Source organism: Lucilia cuprina, chromosome 2 (assembly GCF_022045245.1).
Source record: "Lucilia cuprina isolate Lc7/37 chromosome 2, ASM2204524v1, whole genome shotgun sequence".
Classification (NCBI taxonomy): domain Eukaryota; kingdom Metazoa; phylum Arthropoda; class Insecta; order Diptera; family Calliphoridae; genus Lucilia; species Lucilia cuprina.
Window position 1 is genome coordinate 30,249,283 of NC_060950.1, and position 26,587 is coordinate 30,275,869.

A 26,587-nucleotide genomic window follows, 5' to 3' on the forward strand; every position below is an offset into this window, starting at 1 on the left:
ATATAGATGACCAATCTGCAAGTAATATATGATTATACACTGGACTGATATGTAATGTTTAGACTAGGGTGGATTTTAATAAAAACGGTTCCTACTTAACAATGCTAATAATTATAAAGGCGGGTATAAAAGAAAAAAATAAATATTTAAGGAATGTTTAGGAAGAAATATGCACATGGTTATTAGCGTTATCAGTTTAATGGTAATAATCCATGTTACAGTATCTAGTATATTTTACTATTTTTCTAAGGCGTTGATCATGATATTATGATAAATAAACTAAATTATTATGGTTTGGAAGAAAAAATTTTGAAATTATTGAAAAGCAAATTTAATTTAATTTTATTTAATAAAATTTTAATTTTGAAAACCACAAGTCAGGTCAAAAAATTAAATATTTACATAATATATTATTTATGAGTTATTACTAGACTCCTTTTTATTAATGCAGACATGTAGTAGACTTTAAAGCATGTTGTTGAGGATTCAATATACAATAATTCTCAAAAAGCTTCTAAAAGCTTAAATAACTAGTATGATCATTTTAAACTATTAAATTGATGTGGCAGATAACCAACAACATTCACTTTCTTGAAAATAAGTACGAATACTACATACTAATATACATATGTATATGTTTAGTATTTACTTTAACAACCATTATTACCAAGTTCATTTATAAACTTAAAGAAACATGATCTTATTAAAATACATTCTTGTTTTTTCCGCCATTAATGGAAAACAAAACATGTGCATATACAAACTAAGAAACCACATACAAAACATATATATATATATGTATATGATTATCCTGATGATGTTAAAACTACTGGTAAATGTGCAATTGCGTTTATAAGATAATTTTACTGTCGATAAATGTTGTGATATCCTTTGGTGAACAATCGTGACAGCCATTTTATATGCAAGTCAAACACAAAAGCATTTGAAACATACACACTCCTACATATGTATATATGTAATAGGAGTGCGTTAGTAGAAAAATACCGTAACCCAATCATGTCAAAATCATCTGGAAAACTTTCACTCACATGTACGTAGTAGAGCAGCTAAAGAAGATAAAACCAACTAACCTAACCATTCATAATCACACTAGCTGATTATAGTTGATATCAGCAATGCTGCACTGACTGGCTTCCTTGAGTTATCCAAGGGATAATAGAATTTTTAGTTGTTCATTCAGTTAGATAAGTGCTGATTCGTTTCTTCTTTTAGTTTTATATTCTTCTTTGTCTTCTTTTTATGGTGTTTTTTGTGGGTTGCTTATTGACTTGGTATCTTTTGTTCAAATTCAAAGTTTCTGCTTTCGGTTCCTTTTTGCAGTAGACCATCTACTATGTCTGTCCTTATGTCTATGTAACTGCTTCCTGGTAATTGTCAGATGATTTTTTATTTTTGAGGGTGTCTAATAGTAGCTCTGTTTTTTTTTTTTTTGTGAGCATAAATGCATTTAGACAATACGCACAGTGGGAAATGTGACATTAAAAACGAAAGAGTGCTTTGCCATCGGGGCCTTCATGACTAGCACAAAGTCACAAAGTAAGGAAAGTTAGGTAGTTAGTTAGTTAGGTAGTTAGTTAGTTAATTAGTTAGTTAGTTAGTTAGTTAGTTAGTTAGTAAGTTAGTTAGTTAGTTAGTTAGTTAGTTAGTTAGTTAGTTAGTTAGTTAGTTAGTTAGTTAGTTAGTTAGTTAGTTAGTTAGTTAGTTAGTTAGTTAGTTAGTTAGTTAGTTAGTTAGTTAGTTAGTTAGTTAGTTAGTTAGCTAGCTAGCTAGTTTGTTAGTTATTTAGTTAGTTAGTTAGTTAGTTAGTTAGTTTTTTAGTTTGTTAGTTAGTTAGTTAGTTAGTTAGTTAGTTAGTTAGTTAGTTAGTTAGTTAGTTAGTTAGTTAGTTAGTTAGTTAACAATTTCAGATACTTACCACACTGTGCAACACATCTTTAACTTTTCCAGCAACCACTACTACCAAGAGTTTGTTTTATAATGTATACTTTACTCCAAAATGTCCTTCGGTAGATTAAGGTTTAGCTAAAGGGCTTGTCTTCAGACGAACTTCGTTTACACTAGATATATAATTTTAATATTTCTATTTTCCTTCCAAAACATTGTTAAAGAAAGTGTAAAAACAAAAACCGACATTAAAAAGATTGCAACAAGACTTACTAACAGATTGCAAAAATTGAATGAAACTTCGCTCGAGTTGCTTTTCAATTTTAGCACTTTATCCACAATTTGAAGTCAAACATAACTACAGCGCATTAAGTGTTTTTATAACAAACTAAACTTAGAGAGGCAAAACAATGTAATAAAGCTTTGGCATTGTTTTAAGCCATTTAATGTCGACCAGTTGTCCGTCCTTTTGCTCATAATGTCAAAACTATAAGTACCAAAAAAAAAAAACAAAAAAAAAAAACAAAGTAACAAACAATGTGTATATACATATGTATACTTGAGAAAGTGATGAAAACAAAGTAACAAACAATGTGTATATACATATGTATATAGTGAGAATATGGAAGACTTAAGAAAGTGATGAAATTGGATAAATCTTGTTAAAGACATTTTGCAACAAATATTGATGGACTTAAAATGTATTAGCCATAATTTGTTAGAAATAGTGAATAAATTGTTGCAAGAAATAACTACGGAAGTATATATAAAGAAATTAATATTCAAATTTATATTTTATAAATTGTTTATAAAACAAAATAACAATACATACTATTTGCCTGCAATTGATCATTAAAAATATTCATTTATTTTACAAGTCATGCAAACACGAATACCTGGCAAAGCTAAGCATGTCTAACATCCAGCTTGCCATTGCCCATTTGAATTTTAATCAACAATTTTCAATCAGGTTAACAGTAAAACTCCGAGAATATTCATACTTTGTTATATATGATTCAAATATGTTACGGTTCGAATGACACTAGTAAATATTACAACTGGAAGATCGTTGACATCAAAGTAAAGCCAATTAATGCAACCGATATAAAATTGCAACAAAGTATGAGAGTCGGAGATACAGAATTAAGGATACAACTTTTTAACTTTTAAACAATAATTGTACTTTAAATGATCTAATTACCATTTTACGATAGTCCTCATTTATATTACATCTTAGTTCCTTTGGGATTAAAATTGTTGATGTCATCTCATTTGCAATGTGCGAATTGACATGGTTGCCTCTTATGCCTAGAGGTAAGAGCGAGTTAGAACTATGGATTATAATTTTGTATCATCTAAAATCGTAGTTCCTTTAGTGATCTTACCCTATAACCTCGGACCCTTCGTCACCAAGCTGCTGCTGGAAAAGTTCAAAAAGTTTTGGATCGCAGTTTTTGGGGTCATTTCGGTGGATAAGATTTTGATTTCAGAGACACTACTACTCAGAACGTTAATAGTTGAATACATTAACCATCCAGGTATCGAAGGTAAAATAGTTATTTAAATGTCTTCCCTAAAATAAAAATACCAATGGTTATTTTAAATATTGAAGGCTCTATGGACCAAACGCCTATCATCATCTAAAGCCTTTATATTTTCAGAAAAGAAGACTGTTGGGTGGCTTTAAAGCTTTAAATCTGAATCTCACGACCTCAGGGCACATTCAATCTTCCTCACCACAGTGTTATTGCAACAATAACACTAGTGTCGGCAATGTAAACTCAAGGAGTTATAAATCTCATGGGAACCATTCCATATTTTCTTTTGACTTAACTTGCTATTAGTTAAGGTCCTTTTGGAGTTAATGAAATGACTGTTTTTGAAACCTAAAAGAATATTTCTCGAGCTGTTGTCGAGACAAAACGGAATCCTCAGAAGAGTGGCTATCTGACTAAATGTTGAGGAAATGTTAATAAGAGGGATATAATAGATGTGCGGTTTTTGATAAATGTTTTCGAAGTTAAACTCAAATTATTTTTTTTTATATTTTTCATACGAATTTATTTAAATAAATATTAATACTAATTGTAACATTTATAATATATCATTTAGTGTATGAATATTTTCATGGTATTTTCATTTAAATAGTTATTTATGTTGTGTGTATGTGTAGTATTAACGTAGTTATATATAGTAAATTCAATTTTTATATAAGATATACATTTAATTAAATACTTATTTTTATTATTATTTTAGTCATACTTAAGTACTGGCAAATATTTGTTTAAATCTTGTTACAATTTTGTTTTGATTTAAATTCCTTCTAAATTATAAATTTCAGAATATACTGGCAAAATACTGTTCGATTTGATTTTAAAGTTATAAAGAAGTTTTACTAATTTAGGTACTTATGGACATGTAGACAAAATTTATTTTTAAATTCATTTTTGTATGTATATGCGTGTTAAACTACTACATAAAAACATCTATATAATATTTATGGATGCATGTGTTAGTTAGTAATTCTTTATATAAACATCAATAGCAAAAAATCAATTATATTTATAAAAAATTTAGTTTTCTTTTTCATTATTTTTTTTTCCCAAAATTATCGAGTTTAAAGCACATTTAATAATTGTTTTAGGTTTAAATTTATAATTATTCTCTTGAATTAATTTATGATCCCTGCAAAAATCCTTTTATATTGTGTTAACAATTTAAGTTTTTCTCTGGTCTAACAATTTTTCTTTTTTGTTTAGGGGGGAGAAAAGACAAAAACAAACTCTGTTAATCTAAGTTAACAGTAGTATTTAAGAAACTCTTGTTAAAGTTTTCTTAAAATGTTATTTTACAGTATTTCATTAGCAGCAGCACTAAAGCAATGCTAAAACTCTCAAACTGTATTGAACAACAAAGAGTGGAAGGTATTCTATGTTTGTTTTGAGTTAAGTTAGAAACCATTTTAGTCTAGACACAAACCATGACAACAAATTCCACTTTAATTTCCACTGTTAGTGCGTCCAGTATTAACATCTTGCAGTGGCACCCATTGAGCAGTGGCGGTTTTAGAGCGGAACATTTCTTCAAAGAAAATTTTCTCATCTGGACGAACATCTGGACCGGCACCAATAACAGCTCTACCCAATATTTCATTAGAACCTAGAAAAAAAAGAAACGAATTAATCATATGAAAATCAAATATATTCTATATCTACCCCTTACCCAATAAACCATCATGCACCACCTGCAATTCAATGGTGGCATTTTTCAAAGCCTCTTTATGAACATCAAATGTTAAGGCTTCATTATACACCGGATTAATATTATTGCGTATAACGGCGGTTTTGCGTTTTTTATTCTTTTTACCCGGCACCATTAGTGTAACCTTTATGTACGGATCAGAGGAGTTGCGTGAATCATCTACAATTCTTAAATTTCTAGCCTTTATTACTACCACCGTCAAACGTTCTGCTGAGGGCAAATAGGCCAAAGTAATCATTACATCTCCTAAATCCACTTTCATATCCTAAAAGTAAATATATTTTTTATAGTGTTTTGATATTTGTTTTTTTATATATTTCTCGTACTTGTTCAGCACATGTTCCCAAAGGTGTCCAGAATTTCTCCTTCTTAGTCAAATCCAAATTAGCCAATGGAATTTGTGCTCCTCCTATGCAAACGTGTCGAGAGTAGGCATCAAAATCGTACAGTAAAATTTCGATGGTACGTTTATCAATAGCATTGGGATTTTCTTCAAAAACGAAATCTTCATCGAAAACTATAGGGGAAAAATGTAGATTTAGTTTGATTCAAATTATTTCAATTACAAACTACAATATCGGTTTCAAAATCATAAAATTTACTATTGTGTTGATCAATACCTTACAGTTAAAGCATTTCCCTATAGTTGTCGTTAAGTTCTTAAAATTTCGAATTATTTAGTAGTCTTGCTTGTTTGCTTAATTATGCTTATGGACTAAATTAAAAGTAGTATCACACATATTTTCTGTAAATGAATTCAAGAACATAATACGTATGAAGATCAGCGAGTATAAAGGATGTTTTAAATAATAAAAGAAAGGACGTTGTTTATGATAAAACCTATTGGTCTCCACATAACTTTTTGAATTTAATTGAAAAAATTCCACAGATTCTTTAAGCAAGAGTCCTTCTTATGTTGGGAAGAAAGAGGGCTGAAATACCAAACACCAAAATCGAATATCTTTAGTCTTTGAGTAGCTGGACTGTAATACATTCTCTTTAGAAGTGATTTTTTGGAATGATTATAAAACATTATTCAATGTGGACTTTATAGGGGTATTTTTTTAAGGGAGTCCCTAAAACATTTAATCATGCTATTGGCCAAGTACATGCTATTTTACAATACAGGCGGTATTGATAATTATTGTAAATAACCTCCATGACATACCACCAATCGTTTACTGCAGGGAAATTTGTATAAAACAAGTAAGAAATTATAGTAGGACGAGGCCGACTATATAGTACCCTACACCTGTTACAAAAATAAAATTTAGTTTTTTTAATTAAGCATATCAGTTGAATTGTACCTTGTCTCAGATATACTTGTTGAATAAAATTGGAAAATTTAGTAAAATTTTTATGGGCTAGGGTCAAATAAGGCCCTATAATTATAAAATTCCTAAGGATCATCAAGGCTATGCTAGTAAAACATGGTTTTGCAGAATTTTGTCGAGATTCGAGTATATTAAACATAATTAAGAACTTAAAAGTCTCCTTCGGAGGTTCAGTTGTGTGGCGCTAGGTGAAATAATGGACCGACCTTAATATTTTCAATAGGCTTCATCCCTGAGACAATACAAGATCATGTAATTGCCACTAGCAGATGGACAGACATGGATAAATCGACTCAGAATTGATTCTAAGCCGATTAGTATACTTTAAGGTTGGTATAGGATTAATAGTACTGTGCGTTACAAACATCAGCACAAACCCAATATAATCTTAACTCTAAAGTGGTGAAGGGTATAAAAAGTTCAACCAATTCAAGGGTCAAGATTATCTAGACCATGTGCCGTAAAAAATTTTATATTTTGGGTATAGTGCACAATCCGAGTTCCCGATCGTGTTTGCGACTAGAACTTAAGTTTGTTAGAAATTTCAATTCCCTGAATTACTTCAATAATGTGTTTTCTAAGGGTCAGCTCAGTCTTCCCTTGTTAGTGTTATGTTTTGAAGTTGGTATTTTATGACCTTTAAGTGATAAGTGAAATAAGTGAGGTCATATTTCAAACTTAATGAAGGTTTATAATTGTCTCTAGACTAGATAAGGACAAGTTGGGTTACTACGTTCCGTGCTGTCCATCTGTATTAGTAGGGCCTGTCAAAGGCGGAATTGAATCCATGATTTGAATAAGCTCTCCTTCTTTCGGAGAGCCTATTAACACTTTGATTATGTTACGTCTATTCGTAAAGCGAGCATCTGTTTTAACCCTTTCACGCACAAAACTAAACCGATGGACTTTTTATGGCTGTGACTTCAACAAACACTTTATTTTGACGTATATCGATTATTTTTGATGAAAAATAGCAAAAGTGTTTTCGAAGGATATCGCAGGATATTTATTTTGACATATATTTTTGATAAAAAATAGGAAAAATGTTTTTGAAGGATATCGCAGGATATTACAATTTTTAGCATATAGAGAAATCTGAAAAATAACCTATTTGTCTTTGAACTCACAGCTACAGTAACCATTTACTGAAGCTGTGAACTCAAAATAACGCTTTAAATCGAAAAAAATTTAAAAAAAATCATGGGGTATCAGTGTCCAGTAGACGTGAAAGAGATAATGAGGATTTATAGTATTTTAATTGTTTTGTGTACTTTTGAGTCGATTCATTAAGATTTATACTACCAACCTGGATTGAGAGTCTTCTTATGTATACGAGTTTGCCAAAAGTTCTTCTTTTCGGGTAATAGACGAATTTTAGCATAAGGATCTGCAGTGCCACTAAAATCGCGAGGCTGAAGGTTTTGAGCCTGAAAATATAAAGAAAATATATTTTATGGAATTCATTTAAATAGTATTAAAAAAATTAAACAACCTCTATTAAACGGACTGACAAAATACCAGCATGAGGATCATAAACTATGCTAACATGAATGCTGCCCTTAGGATCTTCAGTAGGATTTGCGCCCTTCTGTAAAGAGTTCTGTAATATAAAATTAGAATTAAAATATAAATTTAACGAAAAAATTATTCAAAAAGATCATATTAACCGTTCTATATAAAGCCATATCGATTTTGGTGTGATCCAACTTGGCATTCATCGACGAAACCTTGGGGCGCGTAGGATTCATAGCTAAAACCACATGTTTGTCGGAACGAGCTATAGGCACAGAATTACAGGATGACATCGATAAAGTATTCGATTTTAAGCTGCCAGTTGGTGAGGTGGGTGTCGAGGGTGGTGATTCATCGGCCGATGTGGAAACCTGTTGTTGTATGGTTTTTGAAGGTGGTGGCACCCAAAATGTGGGATCCTCGGTATTAATGGAGGTGGGAGTAACATTACCCTTTGCAATGGAACGTGAGCATTCGCTAATATTGTCCACATTATAACCAGAAGCCGTTGCCACTAGGGCGTCTCTACAGTCAGCTTCCTCATCTTTATTGCTCGCTGATTCCAGAAGATTTTTCTCAAACCAATTTAAACGATATTTTCTCGAACAAGTGGCATAAAATCCCAAACCCAAGACAGAAACCACTAAAAATGACAATGAGGCATAAATGCCCACCTGTCCCAAGGAAATGTCTTCTTCACGTATAACAATATCCATTTTATATAACAATAGTTGAAAGTTGTGTTGACGAATGAAACTGGAAGAGAAAAAGAATTCTATAAATGACTTTTGGATGATAAGTGTTGGTTGTCCTTACTATAGCGTTGGTATATGTTAGTTTTTCTAAAATAAAGAAAAATATAAATACATAAATGTCTTGTGGATGGTAAGTGGTTGTTGTCCTTACTAATATAGATAGTTGGTACATTAGTGTTTTTTCTTTTTAAAATTATATCATATCTTTAAACACTACCAAAGCCTATTATTTGCATTTTGTTTATGCATTCTTTTAAAAGTCTGTTCAACATTTCATAAACTCAAAGTTTTAAATGTTCATGTTTACATGTGTTGAGGGCATCATATTGGCAAGAGTATTGCGGTTTTTATGTTACAGTTCATTTTGTGTTTTCCTTTGTGGATGTGTGTTTACATTTTATTTTTTGCCAACCCCACATCCTTCCTGAAAATTTTAAGTTTTAAGTTATTTTTATTGATTTATAGAATAAAGCCCCCCACCAATGTTTAATTTTAGCTTGCTGTTAACATTTTTATTATAAAAAAATTTTTGTAATTATGAGCTCTTTGTTTGCGTTTGAGAGGGAAACTTGATGAACTGATTTATTGAAACTAAAATTTTATTATTAAAGGATTAAAAGATTTCTAACTAATGAAATTCCTACTAGTAACAAAACCATTGAAAATGCAGTTGGAGGAAACAAAAGGGATAAACAAAGATAAAAGATTTAATTTTATAAATCAACACTTTTATTCGATAAATACATATTTTAATTCAATTAAGTTAAACAATAGTTATATAGTAATTGAGTAAAACAATTCTACTAATATTAATCTCTTTAAAGGATGTACTTTTGTAGAGAGAATATTTTTTATAGAAAACTTTTAAAACAAAGAGAAACTTTTCGATAGAAAACTCCACTCTTATCGAAACCTTTCAGTATAAAATTCCACTTTTAAGGAAACTCTACTCTTTAACAAAAGAGAAATTTTTTTATAGAAAATGGCGCTCTTTAATAAAAAAGAAAATTTTTTTATAGAAAACTTTAACAAAATTGAATTTTTTTATAGAAAAATGCGCTTTTTAACAGAAGAGAAAATTTTTTATAGAAAATTAGAAATTTAGAAAAGAGAAAACTTAGATATAAAATTTTCTTTAGAAAATTGGTCTCTTTAGTAAAAGAAAATTTTCTATAGAAAATTGGTCTCTTTAGCAAAAGAGTAAATTTTCTATAGAAAATTGGTCACTTTAGCAAAAGAGAAATTTTTTATAGCAACAGCGACAATTTTTTATATAAAATTGGTCTCTTTAGCAAAAGATGAAATTTTCTATAGAAAATTGGTCTCTTTAGCAAAAAAAAATTCTATAGAAAACTGGTCTCTTTAGCAAAAGTGAAAATTTTCTATAGAAAATTGGTCTCTTTAGCAAAAGTGAAAATTTTTTGTAGAAAATAGGTCTCTTTAGCAAAAGAGAAAATTTTTTATCGAAAATTGGTCTCTTTAGCAAAAGAGAAAATTTTCTATTGAAAATTGGTCTCTTTAGCAAAAGATACAATTTTTCCATAGAAAATGAATCTCTTTAGCAAAAGAGAAAATTTTATTTAGTAATTAATGTCATTAGCAAAAAAGAATTTTTTTTTTTAGAAAATTAATCTCTTTATCAAAAGAGAAAATTTTCTATAGAAAATTAATCTCTTGAGCAAAAAAGAATATTTTCTATAGAAAATCTTTTTAGCAAAAGAGAACATATTCTATAGAAAATTGGTCTCTTTAACAAAACAGAACATATTTAATAAAAAAAACTAGTTATACCTGGCCTCCGGTAGGTTTGTGTTCTAGTCTGGTAGACTGGAAGTGATGGGTTCTATTCCAAACTGAGGCACTGGTAAGGAGAGAACAACAGGACCGATGTATTTCTTTTTTCAGATTTAATACAGTATTAGCAATAACTGTAGTAATTTTGTTTAATTTATTTATTGAAATAGACGTTCTAATAATCATTCAGCAATTCAAATATAATCAACCTTAACCTCCCAAGTAATCGTTCAGATACAAATGATAATTTTTAAAAAAACACCTGTTTCATGTGCAAAAAAGTTGATAAAATTTTGTTGTAAAAGCAACAACGATTTAATACAAATATTCGTTTATATTAATAAACGTTTATGATTGTTTAGCACGTGCCACTTGTTGTAAAATAAATATATAAATATTTATATGAATGAATGTGTAAACATGTTTAATCATCATAAAATGTGAAAAACCAAAAGGTGCAAAAGTACAATGAATCTCAATCTTGTGAAGAGAAAAATAAAACAAATATAATAATGATTTATAAAAAAAAATATAATTTTTCGTAGGAAACAGATTTACACTTAAAACATTTTACATATGTCAGGTTATGTATATACATTAGTTGATGATTATGAAGATGGATTTGTATAAAACAAACAAATTTATGGCAGATTGCAATCAAAGTTCAAGTAAAAATAACAATAATACTTAATGAAGATAAATTACTGATAAAAACGAATACATTATCATTTAGGTTTCGTTACTGTTTAATTGATTGATTGACATTGAAACTTATAGATAAAAAAATTAATAGTTAAGGCATAATTGAATGACGTTGCAATTTCTGTATAAAATATGTAATATTGAATTAGAGTATAAAAATATATTAAAATAAAAAGGTTTTTCAATAACATAAAATATTAATTTTACAGGATATTAAATTTTTATAGTATTTTGATGTTTTAATTAAAAAAATATTTAGTTGCGATTTAAGGTTTTTATGGTCAACCATCAAAAAAAAAAAAACACAAACAACTAAAATAAAATTAAAAACCACCATGTTGAAGGTTAAAACCACTTTTCACATCATGTTTTTCATGAACTTTCAACAAACTGTCTGTGCTTTATAAAAACCTATTTCATTCGTACTTGTTGTCAGCATCAGTGTAAGAGTATCATTTGAGCAAACAAATATTTTCCATTCCGTTTTTAGATTTTAATAATAAATGTCTAAATAAACACTAAACAACGTGCAAATGCGGTTGATGGTGCATGCTGCAAGATTAACCACTAAAGGAACCAAAAGTAAAAGGTCAAAATGATCCTTTTGATAAAGAGACTAATTTTCAATAGAAAATGTTTTAATTGATAAAGAGACTAATTTTCTATAGAAAATGAAATATTTAATAAAGAGAAAAATTTTCTAGAAAAAAAACCGTTTACATAATCATAACACAAGTGTAGATGTGTAAATTGGATTAGTATAAATATGGCGCCCACAGGGCCTAATATATTTACCGACAGCCAGAAGGCAATTAGGGCAATATCAGGTGATAGAATTAAATCTAAGACCGTATTGGATTGTAAGAAAGCCTTAACTGAATACTCTCCCAGAAGTAAGATTTACATCATATGGCTACCAGGACACTCGAGAGTTGTCGGCAACGAAAGGGCGAATGTAATAGCTTTAAAGGGAAGGGAACTCGATGTAGTTAACCTGACAAACGCGAATCATTCGACGCAACAAAACCTGAATTATAAATATGGATGAGAGAATCCCATTAGGCCTCTTGGAATAATGAAACGGTGGGTTTCAAAATGAGCAAATCTGAGGTTAGTATGATAGTACGTATTCTGAGTGGACATACAGGATTACGTGCATATCTATACAAAATTGGACGTGCGGATTCAGACGAATGTACAGCATGTGGAGAGAACAGTGAAACTCTGGAGCACTTTCTATGCCACTGCATTCGTCAAAGTTAGATCCAAGTATCTTGGAAGCGATGTTATTCCGGAAATAACATTCTTAACCAACACTGATTGGAAGATTCTTAGGAATTACGTCCAGGAAACTGAGTTTCTAAAAATGGAAAAATATTACATGCAGTGAACAATTTTTTTTTCATGAACTCATGACTCTCAAGACTACTTTTCTATAGAAAATTTGCTCTTAAATAAAAAATTTTCTGTATTTTATATAAATACTAATTTTCAATAGAAATGTTCTCTTTTATTAGAGACTACTTTTCTATAGAAAATTTTCTATTTCTGATAAGGAAATAATTTTCTTCCTGATAAAGAGACTAATTTTGTATAGAACATTTTCTTTTTTTGATAAATATTCTATAGAAATTTTTTTTTCTTTTTAATAATTTTCTATTCAAATTTAAACTCCTTGATAAATACGCTAATTTTCTATAGAAAATTTTTACTTTTTTTACCATTTACCATTATTCTATAAACAATTTGTTTATCAAGACATAAAGAAAATAATATCTCTCCCATAAAGAAAATAATTTCCTATTGAAAAAATTCTCTTCTATAAAGAGACTAATTTTGTATTGGAAAGTTTTTCTTCGGTAAAATTTTTATACAAAATTATCTTCTTGAGAAATGGTTCAACTTTCAATGAAAGTAGAGAACAATGCTTCGGCCTTGCTGCTTTATCTTATTTGGATGAGCTATCGGGGATATGCCTAAAGAATATCCTAAATTTTGTCAATCGAGCCAGATGGTTTAAATCTGGAAGTAGAGTGTAATTAATCAAATGAACTCCTATGACCACCAAGGTAACACAACGGGACCGCAACTAGGTGGACCCATGTGAGCCATTCATGCTTACTTGAGTGGTTGCCCTTCTTACCTAACCTAAGAGACTAAGAGAGAAATTTGTTGTTACGTTAGCGAGAGAATCATTTTCTATAGAAATATATGGAAAAATTGTTAATTTTCTCTTCTTTTGTTCGTAATAGGTTAATTTGCTGTCAAGCTATATTATAAAAAACGCTAGTTAGTAAACATATCATTAAAAGTACACAATACGTTATTTATTACGTACGTATCCTTGTGAGCATATGAAATGTATGTATGCATACATATGTATAACATGTTCAGTGAAGCAAATTATAGTGTTTTAAAAACTTTGTAATAAAAATATACATACATATATGTATGTACGTTAGGATGTCCCATGGAGGACTTTTTTGGTGGAATGTTCCTCAAACGATGCGCATTTATGTACTAAATACGAGAAAAATTAAAAACAATTTTTTAAGTTTCTTACCAGCGATTGAAATTATTGATCTCAATGAAATATGTTAAAAAATTTCAGCAATCTCTTTTAAATGGGTCTCAAATATTCCGTAATTTTGAGCTTATCGCGGGAAAAATAATTAAAGAATTTTTTTTTTGGACTATTCCTGGTCCATAAAACGACTTTAAGTCGTTATAAATCATATAAATTTCATATAAATTCATATAAATTTCAGAATAATCTAAAATATTTTAAAATGTACTAAACCATCGAAGATATTTTATTTTTTACAAATTATTCAAAGGTCAAGATTTTCAATCGCTGGTAGGGTACTTGTGTTCAGTACGCATCGATTGGGAGGTATTCGTAAATGAAATACTTTAAAAACTGTTCCTCGGACCCTCTATTTTACGTATTGGTACAGTCTTTCTACTTTTCTTTACCAACGACTTAGCTTATCACACAATACAACATATATATAACAATGAACAAAGTATGGAAAATAAAACGTGAAACATGTGCTTTTGATTAAAGTGGGAAAGTGTTAATCTGTAACAATTTTTGTCATCATTAATGTGTGACAATAAATTTTCATCATCACTTTTGCCTCACAGACAATCGTTCTACATTGTTTGTGATACAAATACATACAAACAATTTTAATTGGATTTGAAAATGAGCAATAGAATGAAGGATAAAAAGTAGAGAAAGGTGTTTGATTATTTAAACATATGTGAACATATTTATGAGAATATTCTATTATAGCATGACATAGCTAAAACAGGATTAAATTCGATGCAAGGAATTTAATTAAGTTACGTCTTACTATTTCAATAAGCTTTACAAAGAGTCTGATTTTCCATAGAAAATGTTCTCTTTACTAAAGAGTGTAATTTCTAATGACAAATCTTCTCCTTGCTTAAAGTGTAATTTTTTCATTGCTAAAGAGTTTCATCATCTACAGAAAATTTTATATTTTTTAAAGGGTAAAATTTTCTATAGAAAATTTTCTCTTTCGTTAGAGTACAATTTTCTATAGAAAATTTCTCTTTCGTTAAAGAGTACAATTTTCTATATTAAATTCATCTTTCGTAAAAGAGTAGAATCTTCTATAGAAAATTTATGTATTATAAAATATTCTATGAAAAAAACTTCTCTTTCCTTAAAGAGTACAATTTTCTATAGAAAATTTTCTCTTTCGTTATTAAGTACAATTTTCTAAAAAAAATGTTTTCCTTCGCTAAAGAGCACACTTTTCTATAAAAAATCTTCTCCTTCGTTAATGATTACAATTTTCTATAGAAAATGTTCTCTGTCATTAAAGAGTACAATTTTCTACAGAACATCTTCTCTCTCGTTAAAGAGTACGATTTTCTATAGAAAATCTTCTCCCTCGTTAAAGAGTACAATTTTCTATAGAAAATGTTCTCTTTTGTTAAAGATTTCAATTTTCTATAGAAAATTTTCTCATTCGTGAAAGAGTACAATTTTTCATAGAATATCTTTTCTTTTTTAAAGAGTACAATTTTCTTAAAAAAATCTTCTTTATATTTAAAGACTGCAATTTTCTATAGAAAGTGCTCTCTTTCATATAGAAGATTTTCTCTTTTTTTAAATGTACAATTTTTATTCGTCAAGAGCACAATTTTCTATAGAAAATATTCTTTTTATTTAAAGAGTACAATTTTCTATAGAAAATCTGCTCCTTCGTTGAGGAGTACAGTTTTCTATAGAAAATGTTCTCTGTCATTAAAGAGTACAAAGTTCTACAGAAAGTACAATTTTCTATAGAAAATGTTCTCTTTCGTCAAAGAGTAAAATTTTCTATAAAAATTTTCTCTTTCGTCAAAGAGTACATTTTTTAATAGAAATTGATCTCTTTCTTTGAAATGTACAAATCTCTAAAGAGTACAATTTTGGAAAGAAAATTTTCTCTTTTCGTCAAAGAGTACAATTTCTTATAAAAAATATTCTCTTTCATCAATGATAATGTTCTATTTCTTTAAGTTTTTTTCGTTTCTTTCGTTAAAAAGTCAAATTTTCTATAATTTTTTTTTCGCTAAGAAGTGAAATTTTCTTTAGAAAATTTTTTCATTCGTTAAAAAATTTTCTTGTAAGAAGACCATAAGAAATAAAATACAATAGATTAACCCCAGTATTCATAAAGATATGAATCGCTTATTTTAGGTTTATTACGCACAGTTTTCATACAAAATTCTTACAATAAACCATTATTAACTTTATTAGGCATTTATGAATATGGGGATTAATTTTTATATTATCTTTGCTTTAATATCTTTCCCTTAAACTTTTCACATGACATTTCGTAGTGAAAGTTTTCTTGCATTCTAATGTCATTTAAATCTTGAAATTTCAAATAGTTTTTATATAACACGCAGTCTCACTTACTTTGATCCCCAAACAGATGCAAAAGTGTCAGGAAATAAAATGAAATATGTATAATATTATATTCTTAATGTATGTTTTTTAGACATGGATATTTACATACAATTGTAGCAATGTTATAAAGTATTTATAAATGGGTTTCTAAGACATTCATTGTCCATTTATTATTCTTAATAGGCACTATGTTATCCTAGTCTTTAGTGTGTTTTCTTTAGAGGTTTTACTACAAATTTATTTATACGAATGGATGAGTGAGTGAATCCATTTAACAAATAAAAAAGAAAACAAACAAGTAATTTTAGTCCCTTCAGTTATTTATTTAACACTTGTTGGAGAAACTTGAAACAGCGAAATAAATTCATATTTTTTACACTTTCCTTTCAACTTTTCTGTTGTTATAGAACCTACACACCCTATTTTTGCCAACTTGTTGGGATTGCTGTTAACGCACGGTAAGAATGCAAAAAAAAAAAAAAAACAAATAACAAGAAAACGAATTATTAAAAAAAATAAAACTGAAAGGATAATAAAGCCATAAACATGAAGTCGTATCCGTAACTGGCCACAAGCCATAAATATTTATTTATTTGTTCTGGCAATACACTTTTTTATTTGTTTGTTTATTTGTCTATATTTAAGTATGTATTTAAAATGGTTTTATATTTCTAGGTATTAAAATTATTTTCTACTTGCACTCACACTTACTCATACATAGATGCAAAGAGTTTGAGTTTAAAATTTATTAAATTATTATTATCAACTTGCTCTTATCTGATCCCCATTGAAAATGTTTCATTATATTGAAATTTTTAATACTGAATAAACATGACATTATAATTGCTGTAGTTGTTTGTTTGTCTTTTGAATTTTTAATGAAAGCTAAATTCTTTACACATTGTCCTTTTATCATTAACAATTCAACACACTGTCTTTAGGCCCTTTTCGCGGGTTTAATTATTTGTAAAAATTTTATACAAAGAGTTAAAAACACAAAAGGGAAACTTTTTGTATAAAATTAACATACAATTTTATGTTTATATGAATCCCCTAGATTTTCAGAGGTTTTTTTTTATTTACCTTGACGAACAATTTGTGGAGTTTTTCTTATCTCTTACATATTAATATTCCAATTAGTTTTTACCGCCAAGGCTAAGACAACATATGCCAGACCAGTAGTGCAATGAATACGTCAAAATAATCCCGTTGCTAAATGTCGAGCCAACAAAGTAACTATTCAGCTTTCTTACTTACTAACTAACTAAGTAACTAACAAACTAACTAACGAACGAACTAACTAACTAACTAACTAACTAACTAACTAACTAAAGAATGCTGGGAAATTTTCAAAATTAGATTTTTTCCAAACTAATTTTTTTAACGTTTGTAGTTTCGTTTTATAAAATGAGATCCTAAGACCGTATTACATTGTTAGAAAGCTTTAACTGCATACATTCCCAGAGGTTTACATCATATGGGTACCAGGCCACTCGGGTGAAGTCGGCAACTAAAGAGCGAATGTAATACTTTTAAAGGAAAAAGGGCTCAACGCAACTAAAGCTGAATTAAAATAAGTAAGAAATTATAGTCGGGCGACCATATAATACCCTACATCTGTTACAAAAAGTAAAATGTGGTTAAATATTTATAATAAAACATTTATATATACCTAAGCCATTTATTGTTAAATAAAACAATGGACATTTATGTCAAATTTTGAAGGGTGCTTTTTTATAGGGGCTAGGGTCAAATGAGGACCAATAATTAAAGATTTAATGAGGGTCATCAAAGCTAGTATAGAACTTGGTTTTGCAGTTTTTTGTCTACATACGAGTATATATTTATGAGTTTAAAAAACATATTCGGTGGGTCCAGTTCTATGGGAGCTAGGTGAAATAATGCACCGATATTAACCATTTTCAACAGGCTTCGTTTATGGGGGATAGGTGAAATAATAGACCGACCTTAACCATTTCAATAGGCTTCGTCCCTTTGACAATAGTATGTAGTAGATTTCATTAAATTATCTTCAAAATTGCGACCTGTAGTTTGATTACAAGGTTTTGAAATAATGAAACTGTTGGTAGATCCACAAAGATCCTATTGTATGACCTTGATGAAAGCAAGATGAAAAATCTTCTCAAAATGAGTAAGTCTGTAGTTAGGGGAATACGAACACTTCTATATATTAGAAGAGGACAATGAAACTCTGGAACGCTTTCTTTGCCACAGTCAGGCATTCGTCGATGTTAGATTCAAGTTTCTTAAAATCTTATTTATAAAAAATTTTCGTTTTATAAAATGAGACCCTGAGATGGAAATTTTTTAAAATTGTAATTTTGTCCACAAAATGTTTTTATAAGGTTTATCGTTTCGTTTTATCAAATGAGTCCCTAAACTTAACACCCTCATTCTATGAAACTTTCGTTAAGGTAAAAAGTTTGTATGAAGAATACAGGGAAATTTTCGAAAATTTAAATTTTTTCCATACAAAGTTTTTGAAAGTTTGTCGTTTTGTTTTATTTTTTATACAAATTTGTTACGTTAACGAAAGTTTTGGTTTATAAAATAAGGGGGTTAAGCTACTATGGTGAAGGGTATATATTTATGTATAACGTGGCAAAGGCGAATATAGACTTCTTACTTGTAGAGGATAATTTTGTTACTTTAACTCCTTCCGCTGGGAATTTATATAATAGAACTACCTAGTACACTTTCGTAGGCCGACGACCTATATAGCTTTGCATTACACATAGAAGGATGTAGGGTGCACAAATATTAATGCGTTTAATTTTAAAAATACATAAGAAAGTTTTTTAGCCTTTAAAAATTAATGTTTAATTTGCCGAAAAAAATCACTTTAAACAAAAATTGCACATGCAACATGTAAATCATATTTAACATCAAGAAATACATGTAAATACATACATATATAAGAACAACAAACAAAACAAGTGCTACATGCGGCAGAGCCGAATCTTATATACCCTCCACCAACTACGTTTATGTTAATAATTTTCTAATTGATTAAATATTTGTAGAAAAGAGTTTTCTCTGGGGCTGGACCTAGTATGGGAGATATGACCAATCATAGACCGATCGTAAAAGATTCTTTAAGTTAAATTTCTTTACATAAAATTATATTTTAGTATAATCTTGTATTTATATCGTATTTTAGTAACAATTAATGTGTGTTTAAGTAATTTTTTTTATTTTTGTATTCATAACTGATATTTTTGCCAAATTTTGTATCAATAGCTTTATTTGGTAATTAATGTGCATTTAAGTGATTTTCGTAAAAGGACTTTGTGCGGGAGCTATGTCCAATTATGTATAAAGGCAATATTACAAAATTCTGTATCCATATTGTTACTTGATAATAAATTTTGTGAATCTAAGTAATCTTCTGGACCTAGCTATGACCAAATATGGACCGATTGTAAAACAATTTTATAGTGAATTTATGTATATAAGAGCAATATTGTTGCTAAATGTATGGATATCAATATTTGGTTATGAGTTATGTGCGTTTTTTCTGATTTTCGGGAGGGAACCTTAGGAACTATGGGAGCTATGAAATAACATTTATGTGTACAAAAAAAATTTATGCTAAATATTTTAAATATTTTAATAAGATATATGCCTTTAAGTATTATTAAGAAAGGACCTTGTTTTGGAGCAATGATCATATATGGACCGATCGGAAAAACATTTCACAATATTATTTCTCTGTATATGAGCAACACTTGTGCCAAATTTTATATGGATATCTTAATTTAGTAATGAGTTATACGCGTTTATGTGATTTTGGGGAGGGGAACTTGTATGGGATCTATGACCAATTATGGACCGATCCAAAAAAAACATTCATGGTAATATTTCTGTATATAATAGCAATACTTGTACCAAATTTTATATCGATATCTTAATTTAGTAATGAGTTATGCGTGTTAAAGTGATTTTCGGGAAGGGGCCTTTTATGGGAACTATGACCAATTATGGACCGATCGGAAAAACCTTTCACAGTAATATTTATATACATATGAGCAATACTTATACCATACCAAAGTGCTTGGTGAATTTGGCTGACTTAATTGGCTTAGTTTAAACGTGAGCGTGTTTTAAGCAGACAGACAGACGGACATAGCTAAATTACAATTTTCTCTATAGAGGATTGATTGTACAAAATTTGTTTCTATAGGGAATTATGTGTATACAATTTTTTTATAGAAAATTTTAAGCATAACAATTTTTGATACAAAAAATGATGTGTATAACAGTTTTTATTAAAAATTGTGTGTATACCCAATTCTTTAAATAGAAAATTAGTTCAATAATAGCTTTTCCTATAGAAGATTAACATTTTCTCTACAGAATATAATTTTCTATACAAAAAATATGTGTATAACAGTTTTTTCAATTAAAACTTTTGTATATTGAAATTTTTCTAACAAATATTGCTTCTCATCTGTTTTTCTACAAAAAACATTATGAGTATAACAGTTTTTTTTAAAGTAAATTTCTAATATGACAATTTTTCTATAGAAAAGTTTTCTTATTATAATATCCTCTACGAAACTTATGTTTAATTTTTTTCCTATAGGAAATTGCATATTTTTATACAAGATTTTCTTTAAAAAACAGTACATATAAGACTTTTTCCTATAAAAAATTACTTTTTTCTCTAACAAAAATTATAATTTTGTATAGAAAATTGCTTGTATAACTCAATTTCTATAGAAAAAAATCTTATGTATAATTATTACAATTATAATTATGTTTATAAGATATTTTTCTGCAGAAAAAACGATATTATTACAGATATTTCTATGGAAAAAAATTTAATTAACCATTTTCTTTGAAAATTTTGTATTTAACACTTTTTCTTTTTATATATAATTATGCCTTTTTTCCAAACAAAAAATCTACTGCCGACTATAGGGACATTTTTTGCCGTACTTAGGAACACTGGTGCCGACTACTGGAAAATTTCGTGTTTTTAACAAAATTTGCAAATTACTAAAAAATAGTTATTTGTTTTTCAAAAATGTTAAGTGGATCTAAAACTTAACTAAACACATAATTGTAATAACTAAAAATCATCGTAATAACTTTTTCCGGCTCTTTAGGGGGATAGTTTGAAAAAGAGCAAAACGTTAAACTGCCGACTACTGGTACATTTATCCTATATGGCAAAGGTTTGATGGTTTGATGAAGATTCGGCATAGCCGAATATAACACTCTTAATTGTTATTATTTCATTTATTAACAACATTTGCACATTTATTGGAGGTATGTTCAGCAGTAATCATCAGGACAAAATTTTGAAATCGGGGCTTTCAATGTGTACTTAGTTCAATCGCGAATCAATCGTTACATTACTTAAAAGTATTTTTTTTTTGTTAATTTTGAAAATTAATAAATTTTCTGTAAAAGGGTTAAGATTGTGTTCAATTGCTGTCCAATGTAATTTTCTGAATGAAGGCTTATTAGGTTTTATTATCAAAGTTCCCGCTACTGCAATTTTGGTTGGTTAATTTAAACGTTTTTAAAAAATTTTATTAAATCTTAAAATGTTTAACATTTTGATGTAAATATCAAAATTCTTCTTCGATGATTCTCTATCCGATTGGGATAAACTTTAGCACCAGTTCATTGCATGTCTGAGGGAAATTTCTATTCTTTTTAGGGACAGGATTTTCGAAAGCAAATTATCAAAAAATATTCAAAATTGCAATAGGGGTATAGGTTTAAAAACATTCTGGAAACTTATTGCAGACTAAAAGGTTCCTAAAAGGGGTAAATATATGACTCTTTTTAGTGTATGATTGTAAAAAAAATTGCATACATTTATGGGATATATAAGGCTATATATTTACATATGAAACCATTATTAGGATCTGTGCTTTACGTCTTAAGAAATTGTTTCTTAAATCAAAAATTTTTTAAATGATCTTCTTTCCGCATCATATAAAAATCGTATATAAGTAGTTCACTTTATTCCGAAATTTCTAAGCAATTTATTCTGATTCGGTATACTTAGATGTAGGACTAATATTTGTGTGCTTTAGAAACATCACCAAAAATGGGTAAAATTTTAAATAAAACATAATCTTAACTTAATAAGTACCACTATAGATTAGATATAATAAAATAGTCTAGTCCATTATATAGTATATTGTCAAATCTATGAACTAGTCTATTGTCTAATCAATATTCTAGTATATGACCTAGTCTATTGCCTAGTATATGGACTAGTATATTGTCTAGTATATAGACTATTTTATTGGCTAGACTTTAGACTAATTTATTGTCTAGTCTATTGCCTAGGTGTATTTTTGAGCTTTAAAAACATCAGCACGAACACATGATACTAGCGTTGCCATATTCCGATTCCCAAAAAGCTGGACACTGGGTTTTAAAAAGCTGGACAAAACAAAATAAGCTGGAATTATATAAATACACAGAAAATGTTAATTTTGGTTTTGTGTAAATAATTTCACAGTGATACACCAAAAAAAATACATGGGGTTCTCATATACTTTTATCATATCGCGACTCATCACTGCCTATATCTCTGTAATTTTTGATTTTTATGCAAATATATACTATTTAACATCCCTTAATCAAAAATTCCATAAAATATAATTTGTTGATAATATATATAATACCGTCTATCGAAAGTAAGCATTGCATCCGTAACTTCAGGACTAAAAGTCGCGGTCCCAATGATACAGTGGAAGTCAAATGTTATGAGTATCAAATCTTTGCATGTATCGGGATTTTTGTTCGTCGTACAATTTTATATGTTACTAGCTTCGCTACCCTAACTTAAATTAAATACATTCAAAACTTTGTTTAATTTTATAGAAAATTAAAATCGATTAAACATTTTTTAATGTTTCAGTTTTATACGTTCAATATCACGTGATTAAATTCGCATGCAGTAAGAAGCTTGTATTGTATTTTTAGTTTCATTCATTTAGCTTCCACATTATAGAAAATTTTGAAAGTAATATTTGAAAAAAGTACCTACCATAAAATAATCCCCTCATTTTATAAAACGAAACTTTCGTTAACGTAAATAATTTGTTTGAAGAATAATGGGAAATTTTTGAAAATTTTAATTTTTTCCATACAAATTTTTTTGAACGTTTGTCGTTTCGTTTTATAAAATGAGGCCCTAACTCTAATAGATCATCATTTAATAAAAAATTTTATGTTTCTGTGTTCAATATTATATACAATTCAAAAATATAATTTGATGAATGAAAAAGTACCAAAAATCTCGATTCACGAACGATTAAAATCTGTATTATTTTGTTCGAGAAAAATTGTGTTTTCAAAAAGGTACCAAACAATTAATTCGAATTTAGTCCTATATAGGCCTTAAGTAAATAAACTACTTTTTGAAATTTTATAAAAATTGGCTCAATGAGTTTGAATAAAATAAAATTTCCCGTTTTTTCCCCTTTTTGGTACTTTTTTCCCCAGTGAAATAGCAAAAATTTTATTACAATAATATTATTACAGAGTTAGTCCGTAATTTAATAGGAATAATTCAATAAACCGAAAAAGTTTTCTTAATGTGCTAAAAAAAGTTCATTAAATACAGTTTTCTCCCTTTTACACCCAAAAGGGACTGAATTTAAAAAAATGTACGAAACAGGTGTCTCATAATTTTGTGAGATGTATCCAACATATTTAGAAAAATTTTATTATGTTAATTAGGGCTATAAAGGGCCAAAAAAGGTACCAAAATCACCTTTGTTACACATTTTTACCCCTTAAAAGTACGAATATAAAAAAAGTGCCAGACACCCATCTACTCTTTTTTCTTGTATCACTAATATTGTGTAAGATAATTAAAAAACCCTGTTTTACCCGTTTTTCCTCTTTTTACCCGTAAATGTACAAATCTCCAAAAATCCTTCCTTAGTGGATCTACATAACCAAAAACACATCTACTGTCAAAATTTAATGATTCTAGGTTCAGCCGTTTGGGCTGTGCGATTATTAATCAGTCAGTTAGTAACGCTACTCTTTTATATATATATACTTATATATATAGATTACAACTTTTGTAGAGTATACAATTTCCAATATTTTGGTAATGATTATTTTCGTGAATCATCATTTGATTTCGAATTATTTTGTTTTCACATTCCTTAGCTATGTTACTTAAGAATATCAGTTAGATTTATACCAATAAATATATTTTGGTATACCTCTGAACTCCGACTTATTAGCACAGCATCTGTTTTTTCAAAATTTTAAATTGCAAAAAATAACGGAAGGAGGGAAAAGATTTGTTCGGCCCAAAAAGTGATTTTAAATTGATCAGTTCACCAAAAGGTGAGTAAGGATCCAATATCTACGGTGTCAGATTAACTAATACAAATACAATAATATAACTTTTTGATAACTCCTAAACCAATAAAGATATCGATAAAAGCTTTTGTGCAAGTAAGTACAACCAGAAGAGGTACAAATTGCAATAATATTCAAAACAGGGACGTTATGTATTATTTAAAAATATTACAATTAAATAAATTTTTTGCATTCTTTAATTATAATTATCTAAACATAAATGTTTTCGGTTAAGTCTGTCAAATACATATTTGCATATGTATGTAAGAACTAAAATTAAATACTAATAACAAAACAATAAAAACTAAGAATTTAGTCTAGTTAGAGGGAAATCATAACGTAGTTGTACAACATAAAAATTATTGCTTAGTTATTGTATTGTACTAAAAAATTTCTATTTCGCTTTACAAATTATATTTTGGCTTGAAACTGGACAAACATCAAAAAAGCTGGACAATCCACTCAATTCAAGCTATGCTGGCAACTCTACATGATACCCTACCCATCATGGTGGTGTAGAGTGTAAAAACTAAGCTTGTCACATTTAAAAGACTAAAAACCTCGTGAAATTTTAAAACTTAACAAAATTTAAACTTAATAAGTTCCATAATATATGGTAGACTGTTTATTGACTAATCCATTGAATATTCTATTGTCTAGTCTATGAAATAATAGTTCATGAACTAGTCTATTGTCTAGTCCATGGACTAGTCTTTAGTCTTGTTAATGCACTAGTCTATTGACTAGACTGGGCAATTGTCTAATCTTTGGTCTAGTCTTTTCTGGTCTATTGTCTAGTTTATGCAAATGGCAAAACTCTACAAAACTGGGACGAAAGGATTTATATGAAGGTAGAGCATGTTGAGAGGATATTTAACGCCAGTGCTAGATCAGAATATCTCTGAAAGGCAATTCATAATATTTTCCATTAAAAGAGGCTTTATAATGAGTTAAGGTATTTTTTTACGACCAACACCAAAAATTACCTTAAACTTGTATATTAGTCTCGGTTATCATATGGTTGATCAAGACGACTATTCATTATTTATTTTTATTATTTCAAGTTATTTTCACTAATTTTAAAATGTATTTAAATTAAAATCTCGTTAAAATTTCAAAAATCAAAAAATCAATCATTGTTGTCACTTCAAAACCCTTATGAGCAAGTTTCAAAAACATGTTGAAAATATACGTCAACATATTACTTGGTCTTAGAATACATTTATTAACCAACATATGTTCACTTGACCATTAATTCCCCACTTAATCAAATTCACACAAAATAAAGCAAATTTATTATGATTTTTTTTGTAAATTTAAAAAAATAAATGTTTTACAATATTAGTTATTTACTCCTTTTAGCAAAAGTAAATATTCAACTACTTCTGTATGTATAAGGTCTGTTCAATTGGTAAAATGTACACTAGTTTGTGTTTTTTGTCGCAACAAATTTACAAGTAATTTTTATGTTCAAATATCCTTAAGGCATTAATAAATAATTTAGAAAACAAAATTACAACACACATACATACAAAGCAACGAACAAATAAGTAGATTCATTAGGAGCTGAAAAAAATAAACTAGAAATCTTAAACACGCACATAAACTGACACACTAGTTTGTGGATCTAGAAGTAGAAAGCCATTTCACAGTTGCTTAGTGAAAATCTGATGTTTTAAGGATTTTATTTAAATGAAAAAATTTCTTTAATTGGGAAATATTTTTAAATTAATAGAAACAAATTTTTAAAAATACTTACCCTTTTTATAATTTTAAAAACTTTTTTTATATAATTTTGTATTAATATTTTCAGCTTTAAATATTGCTAATAATCCTGACAATATGTTAACATTTCATTTTCATTTCAAAGTCATTACCAATTAATTTACACCCCAATTCGCACTAAATAAATACAAAAATTTTTGGTTTTTGCAAAACAATTGATCAAAAAACAAATTTACTATTGTTTGTTTTTTTTGTTGTTATTATAATTATTATCGGTTAATAATTTATTAAAC

At 28.5% G+C, this 26,587-nt stretch overlaps 1 protein-coding gene across 1 annotated transcript; it reads right to left on the minus strand.

Moving 5' to 3' along the window:
- Window positions 1-4,848: 4,848 nt before the first annotated feature.
- LOC111678117 (synaptotagmin-7) lies at window positions 4,849-26,587 on the minus strand. The gene is made up of 7 exons (XM_046945167.1): window positions 26,329-26,587; window positions 8,168-8,768; window positions 7,993-8,100; window positions 7,807-7,927; window positions 5,493-5,683; window positions 5,128-5,431; window positions 4,849-5,064 (listed from the first exon to the last, which is right to left on the minus strand). Exons 2-7 carry the CDS (start codon window positions 8,726-8,728, stop codon window positions 4,904-4,906), a joined length of 1,446 nt encoding a protein of 481 aa, XP_046801123.1. The 5' UTR covers window positions 8,729-8,768; window positions 26,329-26,587; the 3' UTR covers window positions 4,849-4,903.

Bases quoted from the DNA above. Each gene is read 5' to 3' on its own strand.
- LOC111678117 (XM_046945167.1), bottom strand. From the start codon at position 8,728: ATGGATATTGTTATACGTGAAGAAGACATTTCCTTGGGACAGGTGGGC. The intron at 5,684-7,806 runs GTTGGTAGTATA...TTTCCCCTATAG, and splicing joins TAAGAAGACTCTCAATCCAG to TTTTCGATGAAGATTTCGTT. The intron at 5,432-5,492 runs GTACGAGAAATA...ATTTACTTTTAG, and splicing joins TGGGAACATGTGCTGAACAA to GATATGAAAGTGGATTTAGG.